At 37.9% G+C, this 13,895-nt stretch overlaps 1 protein-coding gene and 1 long non-coding RNA gene across 12 annotated transcripts; both read left to right on the top strand.

Moving 5' to 3' along the window:
• The first annotated feature begins 439 nt into the window (after positions 1-439).
• Positions 440-1,383, top strand: LOC117817756. The gene is made up of 2 exons (XR_004632196.1): positions 440-518; positions 710-1,383. It is a non-coding gene; the product is annotated as an uncharacterized LOC117817756 (long non-coding RNA).
• Positions 1,384-5,307: 3,924 nt separating this feature from the next.
• Positions 5,308-13,539, top strand: LOC117816833. 11 transcript variants are annotated; one of them, XR_004632028.1, is made up of 9 exons: positions 5,308-5,556; positions 7,289-7,398; positions 8,577-8,786; positions 8,924-9,973; positions 10,121-10,289; positions 11,619-11,681; positions 11,795-11,886; positions 12,404-12,560; positions 12,995-13,539. XR_004632028.1 is itself a non-coding variant. In XM_034689204.1 (7 exons), the coding sequence occupies exons 3-7, from the start codon at positions 8,588-8,590 to the stop codon at positions 10,502-10,504; spliced, it is 1,449 nt and encodes a 482-aa protein (XP_034545095.1). In that variant the 5' UTR covers positions 5,308-5,556; positions 7,289-7,398; positions 8,577-8,587; the 3' UTR covers positions 10,505-10,716. The 11 variants fall into 11 exon arrangements, 3 of the variants coding, with proteins under 3 accessions (XP_034545095.1, XP_034545093.1, XP_034545094.1); XR_004632027.1 differs by having other exon boundaries at positions 11,775-11,886; XR_004632024.1 differs by lacking the exon at positions 5,308-5,556 and having other exon boundaries at positions 5,573-7,398; positions 8,924-9,534; positions 9,637-9,973; positions 11,775-11,886.
• Positions 13,540-13,895: the final 356 nt, after the last annotated feature.

Below are 13,895 nucleotides of genomic sequence, written 5' to 3'. Positions count from 1 at the left end.
GATTACACTAATGACCAATTTGAAGCAGTTTAAGAGCCACTTTGGAGGCTCCTTCGCTCTCTCCTTCGTTTCTTCTCTTTTCCTTTGACCACTTGCTATCTAACTCGTCCCTACCTTTTCTTAGCGCTCTTTTTTAAAAATCAGCGTTATTCCTTTTCCTGTTCTCTCTGAACACACACTCTACCAACCTCAGAGTGTCCCCCAGTGAGATGCCCGTTTGTCCACATAAAACTCACAATGTGAAGCTCAACAGGAGAAGAATATAGCGGCAGGGGACTGAGCAAAATGTCAGGGGACAGAAGAGTGACACAAAGTGATAGATAAACACAATAATATATGGCAGACAAAGCAGCTATAAGGAGTAATATTTTTTATACAGTGAGTGTGGAAAAGTGGGAGGAGCTCTAGAGCTAATAAACAGCCAGCTCACCTGTGTCAGCCTGTTCAGAGAACAATGGAGCTGGCTGCTTGGCTGTAGATCCAACATCTCCTCAATTGACCAACAGAGTATTTGATTTGTAAGTTGTCCTCTTATCTAAAGTGTGTGCTTTGATTGATTTTGCCTTATAGATGTATTGATTTATTTACAGTTATAACTAAATCTGTAAGTCTACCTAAACAAAATATCTTGTGGAATAACTTAAAGTTATTTTGATGGGATGGTAACTACTATCATAATTATGTTACTTTTGTTTGATCCTTTCAACAGACAAACCAGTTGAATGAACTCAGATAAATCATTTGGACTGGAAAGCTTGCCTCATGGTACTCTGTTCTTACCGACAGCCCATTGAGTTGGACAAATCCATTACACCAGCAACCCTTGAAAGCAAATCTTTTTCAGTGAGCGTGTCATGGAACCACAGTTCCATCCATGGAGGAAAACTACGGCTCGCACTGCCTCAGGAAGGCAAAACACATCCTAAGAGGTCCAAATCATCCTCACTTTTTGAGCTGCTTCCCTCTGGCAGACGTTTTAGGACATGAAAAGCAAGAACAAACAGACTAAAAAACTGTTTTTATTCAAGAGCCATTACTGCTCTCAACACTGCTTGAGGCTTTTTGAATATTGACTTTGTGCAATATAGTCAAGTGCAATACACAAGTGCAACAATAACAAACTGTGCAATAATAAGACTCAGTGATTTGATTTGTATGTTGTGCGTGTATGACAGTTTTTTTATTTTTTATTAAGATGTACTTTTTATACCTTGATTGTTGTTGTTTTTGTCTCTTTTAAATGGCACCTAATGAGGACTGCACCTTTCAAATTCATTGTGCTTGTTGCAATGACAAAAAATGCATTCCATTCGATGTCCAGTTACAAGGTTTGAAATAAAAAATGAAACTGAATGGTAATAAAAATAAAGAAATGTGAACTAACTCAATTTTAAGTGGAAAGCCTTTCAGCAGCTAAAAATGTGTAGTCGTTTCCTTATCTTTTAGCATTTCATGAGGAACATCTGCAGCTAGTGTTAGTCTCACTGCAAGAAAAGTAACACCTGTCAAAGAGGACTCGTAGCATAAAGTTACTAGTATGACATGTAAGTGTATTTTTGCCTTTATTGACAGGACAGCTGTAGAGAAACAGGAAAAGTGGGGAGCAGAGAGTGGGGGAAGACATGCAGCAAATGGTCGTGGCCAGTATTCAGACCGGTGACCCCTGCGGCGAGGATTATAGCCTCTGTATGTGGGGCGTTAGACCACCAGGCCAACATTTGTGGTCCATCACTTTTGACTTTCTGCACACACTTTGATAGACTCTACCAGCTATTTTAAGTGCAATGCTTTACGTCAACACACAATTTTAACATTTTATGAAATATGTCCATGGCATTTAAAAGTGGTTTAATTAAAGCATTTTCCTTTAATCACATGCCAGTTTGTCACTTTTGGCACACCGTAGTAAATCCGCTGCAGCTTCACCAAGCCTTCTAATGACGCTGTGATCAAAAATAACAATACTGCACTTTCAAATGGCACATTACACATTAAAAAGCTCTGATATGACTCAGTTGATAAGTTATGCACTACATCAGAAATAAAAGCTATGGGCTAAACGTACGGGTGCAGCTAATCAGGCTGATGTCAGCAGGCAACCACTTTGCAAAAGTCAGCAGAGTACTATTTTGGCGTTTGTGAATCACCACAGTCCTGTTGATAACATTGAAAATGAGACCACTCTGAATTAGCTGTACAGTGTTTGAATTCAGGGATTAATTAAAGAACCAATCATTTAACACCCCTAGCATTAATTGTAATGCTTTTTAAAGTACTTGAGAATTTCTGGAGTTTTTCAAATTCTGTAAAGTTCCACTTTTACTCTGCTGAAATAAAATGTTTTCACACTCGGATGTATTTCCTCAAAGAATCCTTGTCACTTAAAATTGAATTAGGACAAATGTGTTGGTCTAATGGTTATGGATTGTGATTCTTACGTTCAGTTAATATCAGATACTTTAAGACTTTATCTCAGGCAAAAATAGAATGGCTGCCTTTTAATTCTAATATTATATCTGCACTTTTACTGAAGCGTGGCTTTCAGGTACTTCACCTACATGTAACATGGCATATTAGCAGACAGATTTCAATCTGAAATGAGAAGTCCTTCAAAATAGTCACACAGGTATTTATAGAGGCAAAGCTTTTATACCTCCATCCTCATTGGATCCCTAAACCTGGCACTGTGATTGAGTTATTAGGAAATGTGGTTTTTTTTAGGATTAGATTCTTCGAGGTAGACCCGAGAACACAGTATGCTTGTGTCACAGTGTTTGGATTAATTACCATACACAAAAGCACAGCTAGTTTGTTCACCTCACAGTGGATCACATCAGGGAGTCTGAGCAATTCAAGGAGCACACAGCTGGAGAGGGACCCTGGAGCACACTGGGGATTATAGGTGAGATTACAACACTGGAGACATGCTTTTAAACAGTTTAAACCATCTTCCTGCGATACAAAAGTCTGTCTCTGAACTTTAGATTATTAATTATGGGTGGTTGTCACCATCCGTTGTGTCCTTAAACAAGTTCTGCTTCAAGTTCAACAGCCATGGGAAATTAAGCCGGAGGCCAAGAGTTAAGTTCTAGTGTACACATTACTCATACTGTTTGCTCTGCTGACGTGACAAACTGAGCTTATGATATTAAGCTCTGTCCTCGTTTAACCTCTCTCATGTCTGCTTCAGCACAAAATGATACTTTAGTTTTACACTGAAAAGAAAAAAATAAAACTAGAACATGTAAATGTCATTCGTATCTGCCTGGAGGAGAGTCTTAAAGAGTTTGAACTGCTCCAAATGTCTGTGACAGTGGAGAACTGTGAAAGAGAGGTAGAGGGGAAAAAAGAACACAGAGGAGGAGCTGGTGACAGCTGTTTCATGCTGGAGGTGACTGCAGTCTCAGTCAGTCCTGTCTGCATAGAGACAGCAGCCTGCTCTTATTCCCATGTAGTTAAAAACAGATGCTTTGTCATGGCCCTCAGCAACACATGAGGCTCCCACTTACTCCAATGTAAACCATCCAAGCATTATCAGGCGCCTGGAGCACCAGCTCTTAATAATGTAGTGCAAGGATCACTTAATTTCAATGAGGGTGTAGTCCTAAATGATGGATGGGTCATTCCATATATAATCCATAAAGGTTTCCTCAGGTTAAAATGGAAAAGTGTCACTGTTTTGAGTCTTGATTTCAGAATGCTAATAAAGTGGCAACTTTCGGTGAAGTAAATCTACTTTTATCACATAGATTCTTAATAATAGTTCTCCGGGACTATTTGAAAAGTATCTCTAATACGTCTGATGCAAAGTTATGTGTCACAGTGTGCAGAAAACAAAAGAAGAGGATCCAAATTGCAGACTAAAAAGTGCAACAATGAAAAAACGTACTGATTTGGCCAAAATTCAGTATGCAGTGTGTTAACAAGAGCAAAATCTGCAGTATGCCAAAACTAACCGGATGTCGTACTGACTCGGGAAAATTTCTCAGTATGCATCATAGACTGTATAAAATATGGACGTAGTATCCGCGACGTCACCCATCTGTTCCTGAGAGCTATTTTGAAGCAAATCGACGGCGGCAGCCATATTAGAAATGCGGAACTCAACCAGGCAGAGTGAGACGTAGTGTGAGACTCCTAGCCAACAGCTATGTGTTCCCGACCGGGAGTCACATCAGTCATGTCCTTATTTGGGCAAAAACTTGTAATCTTAATATCTTCTGAACTGTCACGTTAGAAAAAAAATCACCCCCCGTACAGTGTGTGCCATTAGAGAGATTATCTTCATACACTGTAAAAAAAGTCAGTAAAAAATACAGCAAAATACCGTCAAATAGCAACAGTAAAAGACTGTAAAACCCAAAAATGTATTTTACTGTATTAAATACATTAAATATCAGTTAATTGAGAGACTGGAAAAAACTTTGATTTTTACTGTAAAAAAATGTTAAAATGATAGTGATTTATAGTGAAAACAAATAAATATACATACATTTTATAAGAAAATACTGTAATGTTAAAAATATCTAAAAACCTTAAATTTTACAGTATTATTTGGGTAAAACTACAGCTTATGGAGTTGTGCACATTCAAATTTACAGTATAAACCTGTTGATTGTGAATGCAAACACGAAACCTTCATTTTTACATAAGCAAAATGTTAAAAATATGGTCCACCTTAAAAATGTAAACAGTAAATACTGTAAAAAGGGAATATACATCAGCAATAAAAGACAAAAAAATTGAAAATGGTATCTTATCATAAGAAAAACATTCAATTTCCACAAATGACAAAATAGTGAAATTAATAAAAAATCAACCCTTTTTGTTTTTACTGTCTCAGTTTACTGTTTCTTCATTTACAGAAAGAAAGAAAAAAATAGAGTGCAAATTTGAAGAAAAAAATAAAATTTTCAGAGGAAAAAAAAGAGTAGAAGCTGAGGAGAAAACAGTCAAGTAAATCACCTTAAAATATATGTTCTTATTTCAAGTTTCAGATACTGCTGATATGCACATTACAATAAAACTATCCATCATTTCCACACACAACAAAATGCTTAAATAAGGTTTATAGTTGCTGAATAAAGTTGATTTTACGAATTATTTTTTCTGTCCTGTTATGTCTCATATATAAACAGACCACCTTAAGTGGGTCCGCCTTAAATCTCGAGTTGGTGTGATGGTTGTTGATTGACAGCTAGACTGCTGGTTTACCGTATACAGCTCAGGTACAGACGTTTTACGTCTTCTTCTGTGACAGTTTGAATTGCAGAGCGCTCGAAATTGACGTTTTGGTAGAACCCTCCCCTCATGGAAGCTTGTATCCAATTGCCGAAGTTACAGAGCGTTTTCACCAATAGCGCGGCGCGATGCTGAGCTGTGTGGAGATCGCTCTTTTTTCGTTTGACTGCAGGAGACAGCCTGTCCACCATTTCTTTTGAAACTCTTGACCACGCTAACGGACGCAGTTTTGAACTCGCCGCGCCGTTTTAGCTGCTGGTACTACAGCATTTTTGGACTTTTTCGACACCCTGGCTGCTGAAAATTATTCGTGAGGTGAGTACATCTGAAAAAAAGATTCGCCAGTATTAAAGTAAAAAGTAATTTGAAGTTTGTCTCAGTTATTTCCGACGCTATTTTAATGTTACTTCAAGTTTGCTAGGTTGGGAGGCTATTTTTATCACTGTTATAAAAACCCACCAGCACAGTTTTGACTGAGAATTTAATGTTTTCGTTATCTTTGTTGTTGAGAGGAAGGTATTGCACGTGTTTAATTTTTATTTTGAACAAGTGCTAAGTTAGCTAAGTAGCTGTTACAGAAGTATATGAAGACATGTTGAGCTGTAATTTCTGTGGCAAGGTAGTTCAATCATTAAGGGGCTATGTGCTTCATTGTAAACTTCATCGGAATGAGCCACGTTGTTTCTTTAAGTGTATTGAAGCTGACTGCAAGCAGACATTTACCAGGTATGGAGCGTTTAAGGCTCATTTTTACCGGAGACACACTGCCCCGACCAATGTAGCTGTTGTGAAGGAGGTTGCCGCTTTTAAATGCGCAATGGCGATGTGTGAACGCCAGTGTCAAGACTCTAAAGAGTTAATAGCTCATCTGAAGAGCCATATTGTGGAAGGACATGTGGTGACTTGTCCAGTAAGAGGATGCGCAAACACTTTTAAGGTCAAATCATCTTTTACTGCCCACATGTCACGTAAACACAGAGAATTTTCAGACAGCAGCATTCGTGATTTATATAGAGATTCTGCATGCCAATCATCATCTGTTCCAACCACATCAGATGACTTTGTCCCCCTGGTTTCTGAGGCAGCTGCAGAATCCAGTACAGATGAAGGTAATACAGAAATGTCCCCAGAATTCTGTGATCTTTTTCTGAGAAACGTTTCACTATTCTACTTAAAATTGCAGGGTCAGTTTCTACTGCCTGCTTCGACCATACAGAACATTGTGGAGGAAATGCAGAACATACATGAGTTGGGTCAGACATACAGTTTGAGTAAACTTGCATCACTGTTGAAAGATGACACATCATTGTCAGATGAGGACATCAACAAAGTGTGTGAGTCTGTCAAAGGCTTTGATCTGTTTTCTGCATGTCATACGGGGCCAATGAGGACAGTGTACTCAAGAGCTCAGACTTTTAAAAAAGCCTTCAACTATGTGGAACCAAAGAAAATGTTTTTAGGGAGAGATGAGAACAGGATAGATAGGTTTGCCTACTATGTGCCTTTAAGAGAGACTTTAAAATGTTTGTTAGAGTCTGATCTGATGCAGAAATCAGAAGAGCCCTATACTGAGTCTCCTGTTGATGTTCTATGTGACATAAGTGATAGTAAGTTATTTAAATCAAATGATTTTTTTGGTCAAAACCCATCATGCCTCAAGCTAGTACTTTACCAGGATGCCTTTGAAGTTGTTAACCCTTTAGGCTCTGCAAGGACAAAACACAAGGTATTAGCTGTATATGCATCAGTGGCTAACTTGCCACTTCATGTTCGTTCAGACACAGACCACATGTCTCTTGTCTTACTGTGCAGGGAGAAGGATTTCAAAGAGTTTGGTCATGCTAAGGTGTTCTCAGAATTACTAGCAGACTTGAAGGAATTGGAGGACAATGGAATTGTTGCACCAGATGAAACTAAAGTCAAAGGAACCTTGTTTTGCATTGCTGGAGATAATTTGGGTTCTCACTGCATTGGTGGCTTCTCTGAAAATTTTAGTTCCTCAAAGTACTTCTGCAGGTACTGCCTAATAACCAGATCTGAATTTCAGGATGCTGACCCAAATCTGTGTGGACCAGAGCGTACCCAAGATAACTACAACTCTGCTGTTGATCGCCTTCAGATTGACAATACACCAGATGTCGAAGGAGTAAAGTTCCGGTCAGTATTCAATTCTTTGAAATACTTCCATGTTTGTATGCCAGGCTTGCCACCATGTCTAGGTCATGACATCTTTGAGGGAGTTTTGGCTTACGATGTGGCACTGTATCTTAAGTATTTCATAAAGAAAAAAAAAATGGTTCACTTATTCCACTCTGAATCGACGCATCAAACAGTTTAGGTACCATGCCTCTGATGCTTCTACAAAACCATGTGAGGTCAGCCCTTCAGCAGCTAAACTCTCAGGACAGGCTGTACAGAACTGGAACTTCCTCCGATTTTTGCCTCTCATAGTTGGTGACACAGTCAAAGACCCCGCAGATGATGTGTGGCAGTTGACTCTGCAGCTGAAAGATATTGTGGACATTGTATGTGCCCAGAAAATCTCTGTGCCTCAGGTAGCATATCTTGATGTTCTTATTCAAGAATATTTAGAGTCAAGAAAAGCTCTGTTCCCAGAAATCAACCTGAGACCAAAACACCATTTTCTACGCCATTACCCAGCACTGATTCTGAAATTTGGCCCCCTGATAAGACTATGGACAATGCGCTTTGAAAGTAAGCACAGTTATTTCAAGAGATGTGCGAGAAATTTGAAAAATTTCAAAAACCTCTGCCATACACTCTCAGAAAGACATCAGATGTTTCAGGCTTATCTTGCAGCAGGGTCATTGGGTCAATCTGTTTTGAAAGTCAAAGGTGGTTCTCCATTTTACTCAGTGCTGTACAGTAAAGCCATTCAAGATGCAGTCGGAAAGTTTGACTTTACTGAAACCAATACAAAGGTAACAGTAGAAATGATGTACAAAGGAACACAATACAAGAAAGGACAATTTCTTGTCACTGGGGGCACTGACTCTATTGAGTTTAGTGAGGTAGTTCTTATTTTGATAAAAAATGACAGTGTCTATTTTCTGGTGTCGGTGCACTCGACAGAATACCATTCTCAGTATCATCTGTACTCTGTGAGAAAGGAAAATGAAAAGATGCAGTGCCTGAACATCATTGACTTAATTGATTTCTATCCATTAACATCTTACATGAAGTATGGGCACCAAATGGTTCCATTGAAACACTGTGTGCTGTCACAGTAATTGGGCTGTAAGTACTGGCTTCATATTTTAAGGCCAAATGTACCACTTGGTGTAAACTGACATTTATTCACATTCTTTTATCAGACATCTTGGAAATGGGTGACAACATAAGAAGTTCAATCACTAAAGTACTGCCAGACCTGACTGCCTCAATCCTTGAAATCGTCCTGGAGGCACTACAATCATTAGGGGTGGAGACATCTGAGGACTTACAGTTCATCAATGAGACTGATCTGGACTGTGTCCTGAGACCAGTTCAGGCAAGAAAACTGCTGGCTGCATGGAAGAAAACCAGTAAGTATTATAATTTCAATGCACAATAGCCATGAAGAGCTTTCAGTCTTTTTCCGTTATATTTTAAGTACAGTGAAGAATAAAAAAAACAAAGCCCCAACAGTATTTAATAGAATTTAATTGATTCTTTTTTACAGCACCGAACAGTGAAATTTCCAGCCAGGCCAGCATATCATCTCCATCTTCGTGCTCCACATTTTCTGCCTCCCCTTTGCCCAGTTGTCCAATGTCCTCTCTGAACTGGGTCGATAACTTTAAAATTCCATGCGAAAATTTCCCGGAAGACTTGATGCAATGTCTTCAGAGAGAAAAAAGGCCAAAGCCAAGATTGCGGAGGGAGATGATCCGCATCATTGTAAAGGAGATGATGAAAGCCTGTGCCTCTCCATCTAGAAGAGCCTCAACAGAAATTGCCAAAAGACTGGTTGCAATGTATCCCAACTCACTGCAGGATGTTATAGAAGGGGATGTGGTAGGACAAGGATACCACTCATTGGTGAAACAGATGCAAGCACGAATTGAGAATATGAAGAGGTCTTTTACACCAGTGATACAGAAGCGCAAACGACGAGGATCAGATGACACAGATGAAGTCCCACCTGAAAAGCGAGCTACTATTCAAGACACATATGGCTGCATAAAGTGGGACATTAAGTTTTTGCCAGTCAGTGAGACACTGGAAAGCCAGCAGGAGAAGAAAGAAGAAATGAAGCTTCTCAGTGAACAGACAAGCTTCAGTCCTGAAGAAGTAAAAACTCTAATGAAATGCACCTACTACTCTCAGCGTAAAGCAGTCAACAAGGGAGCAGACTTGCAAATACTCATAGAAGAGTGGCCTTTTTTGTTTCAGGAGGTTGGAATGGCTGTCCATTTTGAAGAGCTTACTGGGGTATCGCTAAAAGATACTTTCCTCACCAGTCTGGAAAAGAAAGCAAAACGGCTTCTGGACTTTCTGAAAACCACTTGCGCAGACAAGAGCAAGCGAGTCCTGGAGGCTGTCATAAAGCTCCGGATGCAGAGAGGACAGCTGAAGGGCTGCTCAGAAGATGTCAAAGATATGTTGCTCCTTCTTCTGTCCTATTTTGATGAAAAAGAGGAGACCCTCTTCCACTATGTTGAAGAAACATGCCTGGCAAAAGAAGTCCAAATGGAAAGCCTGCCTGTGACACCATGTATCATTGTTTGTGGTAAGTTAACAAGTTTTACTGCAAGGAACCTAAGCTAATTTAAGGATATGTTACATTAAATTCCTGCACTGTCAGACCCTTAAGACACAATTGGATAGTAAAGGGGGGTTTGCTGGTAATTATTTTACACTTGTATTCTCTTCCCAGGCTCCTCCTGCTATGCATCGAGGCTGTTCATGCTGAGTATTGACCACAAAGTTGTGAATGACCAAATCACTGACTTCATCTCTGCAATCTGTTTGATGCTTGGAAGCTACTACTGCCTGAACATCCACTATCCAGTGAAACTTGGCTCCACACTTGAGTTCCTTCAGAGGTAATTTTTTTTTGTTTTTCTACTTCTGCACCTTTTTTTTCTTTTATAGAGTGGATAATTATTGATTCTTGTGTTAATCAAGGTGTTTCTTCAACATTAACCCAGAGAAGGGAACAAAAGTTGAAAAAACTAGAAAGAAGACACTGCATGTCAACCCAAGAGTGCTCACCCTCATTGCAGATCTCTCTGATCACGAATGGCGAGAGACAGTTTAAAGACAAACTGTCAAACTGATCGGTCAGCTTTACTGTACCTTAACTTGGAACTATATTCTGTATTAGGTTTGCATTCTTTCGTGTTGTCAGTTATCCCAACTGATATTGAGAAGTTAAATATTTCATGTTTTTTGTTATCACATGCATTTTCTGCATGCTTTTCAGAGGTTTGGTCTCTGATCTTTGAAACAATGGACTCAAATAACTGAAATTCAGAGACATTTAAAAATGGTTACATTCAACTGAACTGTTAAGATTGAGATTTTATACAGCACTGCTTGTTTAAAGCAATGTATACTTTATCTGTACTATTGCTGTTGTTATTGAGAACTTTATTCTTGTTGTTTTCAATGATTTCATATATTTTACACTACAGTGTTTAAACTGTTTAAATTTTCTTTTGTCTTCATAATGAGCAAACAGCCCCTTCAGGCATTGCATTTAAATTGCTCTGTTTAAAAGTAAATTTAAGTTACTAAAGTTCGGAGACACAATAAGGTGGTTGTAACAGTATACACATTACTTAATTTTATCTGTTAGCTTTCGTTAATGGGAAACATGTTCTCAGATGTTTTCATATAGTGTTTTGTAGCACTAAGTTTCTGCAAAATTGATGACACTTGCTTATTGTGTCCATTCACAACTTTGTCATTGTAATGTTTGTCATATATATTTTGAGGCAGTATTTTTTCATTTTTGTAATTCATGTTTTCATGACTATGGTTGAGATTAATCTGTCAGGCATTGACTTAGTGTCTAGAGCTTTACCAGTTTTGGATTTCTTTTCTATAATGCCAGGAGAAGCTTTAAAATGTTTTGCCTTTATTTGTTTGAAACAGTTTACTTGACTAGCAGGTATTGTGCAAAGGTCAAAATGTGTTCAAGACAATAAAACTGTCAGTGAAGGACATCTGAGATTTTTTTTCTGCGGTTTTCTGACATACACAAGAGTAGGTTTAAGGGTGGTGACACAGCTAAGACCTGAGAATCTTTTTCAAGGTTAGTAAAGTAAACACAGATCTCTGATATTTGAAACAGTTGTCGGCTGTCTAAATTTTATTTTGTCCTTTTGTTATGAGCAAAAAGTGAAGTGTCTTGTTCCTGCCCTTTTCAGGCGCTGAATTTGAACTGCAACCCGAGGGAAACAATTCAAAGGCCCTGTGACTCTTAGGAAACGGTAAGATTTCAAGTTGTATTAAAGCCAAACATATTTTGTTGTTTATTTTTTTAAAGCAACATTCTTAAGTTTTTCTCTGTCCCTTTACAATAGTGCCCTGTTTTTGTGAACAGCATCAGAAGAGAGTGACAGGCAAACCAGTGTCAAGAAGATGACTGACCAAAACGTGCTGAAGACAGAATCAAACCTTGGTTGGAAATTCTTGGTATGTGTTTTACCAATTTGGCCACTTGGATGGCCTAGCTTTTAATTTTATTGAATGGGACTTTAGTCATATTATTGTAATATGCAATCTGTGCATTTAGGCACTGTGTTCTGTCTTAAACTGCTTTACTCATTTAGCTAAAATCTAAAGTATGTGTAAAATGGAAATCTCTTTTCTTAGTGACCTTTTTCTTTTGTCCATGTTTCTTGCATCCTCTGCCTAGCTTAGTTATTTGCCTCCAAAAGTCCCTCAATTATTTATTTTAATGTTTTAATAAGAAAACATTTAATTATTTAAATTTTCTTTCAATTTTTGTTGTTTTGATGAGGGTGCTATAAGTGGTCACAGAGTGTTGTAGGAAGAGTGTGAAAAGCAACACAAACCCATACTGTGCAGTATAGGGGGAAACTTGTTTTGCACTCTTCTTACAGTAATTTCTTGCCTCATTATTATTATCATAGTTGTTATAATTATTTATTGGTGTATGCCCTTTTTGTTGTTTTCTTTCTAAATGCAGATGGGATCAAGTCAGTCTGCAGTGAAACCTCCTTTGTCAACATGTGAGTCTTCAAGTAGAGATGATGGCAATTTTCTGGATTCCCTAAACATCACACCATGTCTGTATAAGACTCACCTGTCTTCAGTCAAGTCTGCACCTATAGATTCACTCAGAGGTAAGTAGTGATATTGTTCACTGTAGCAAAAGAAAGATGGACAGAAAATGCAAACATTAATCTGTATAGCTCAGGTTCATTGTCCAGGTGAGCAGTTTCATATAATAAAGGAAACTAACAGTATAAAATATAGATTGAATGACAGGAAATAGATCTTTTTACCACCTTATTGAGTCATTAACTTCAAGTTCTATCATAAATCAATGGTTAACTAAGATGCATTGTTTCCAACAAATAATTATTGTGTTTTGGGTATTTTTGAGTCGATGTGTCACTTTAACCTGAATAGATATTTAGACCTGCAGACTTATCACTAACGAAATCATTTATCATGGGAGTTTATTTTGACATAAGTTTTTGTTAATCTTTGTACATTTTTTGCAAGCACTGCATTGATCAAACCTTTGAAACCTTGTGTCCATTTTTTGCTGCAGAGAGGATCCTGCCAGTCCAAAGTGAACACCCGATGGACAACATATGAGTACTCCAGCAGAGCTTGTATCTTCGACACCATGTGCATTTGAAACTCCACTCCATGTTTGAGTGTTTTCTTCAACCAAGGCCGGACTCACTGACTCATTACTCTTAATCAGTCGGGGGCAAGTGACTATTTGTTTCATGTTTATTCATTCCACCATGGATTACCAGTCATACTATATATGGACACATGCTGTACTCTCAAGATCTATGCTGCTTTGTGAGTGTATAGACAATTAATATGATCTGTTCAGTCTGTTTCACAGATGGTATGTAAAATGTTCTTAATAATTATTATTGATCACAGTACCTTGGTTAATATGGGCATCTTTAAAAAAAATTTAGATTTAGTAGTTGCTAAATGTAAAAGCTACGCCAAACCACTGATGTTGCTCATGTTTTGTACTGTATTTTTTACGGTGAAATACCGGCAGCTGTGGTTGCCAGGATTTTACCGTGAAATTAAACTGGTCAAAATAAAATATTGTAATTTGTTGTACAATTTTACCGTGTTTTTTATTGACATAGACTTTAATAAGGTTTACGATATTTCTGTTGTTTTTAAAGTTATTTACCACAATAGGGTTCATCATATTACCGTTAAATTAACAGCAAATTACCGTTAAAAGGACTATATTATAACTGTTGTTTTTACTGCAGCTAACTGTAAAAATCTATGGAAAGTTGTTATTTTTTACAGCAAATTACAGTATAATGGTTTACAATATTTGTTTTTTTTACAATGATTTTCAGTGAAAAAATATGTTATCTACAGTAAAATTTAAGGTCACCTTACCGATGTACCGTTTTGTCTTGTACAGATTCCCCATTCTTTTTACGGTACATTCCTGGCAACCA

The sequence above is a fragment of the Notolabrus celidotus genome, chromosome 8 (genome assembly GCF_009762535.1).
Source record: "Notolabrus celidotus isolate fNotCel1 chromosome 8, fNotCel1.pri, whole genome shotgun sequence".
Classification (NCBI taxonomy): domain Eukaryota; kingdom Metazoa; phylum Chordata; class Actinopteri; order Labriformes; family Labridae; genus Notolabrus; species Notolabrus celidotus.
The sequence above is the reverse complement of the archived record's forward strand: the minus strand, read 5'-3'. Positions and strand labels throughout refer to the sequence as shown.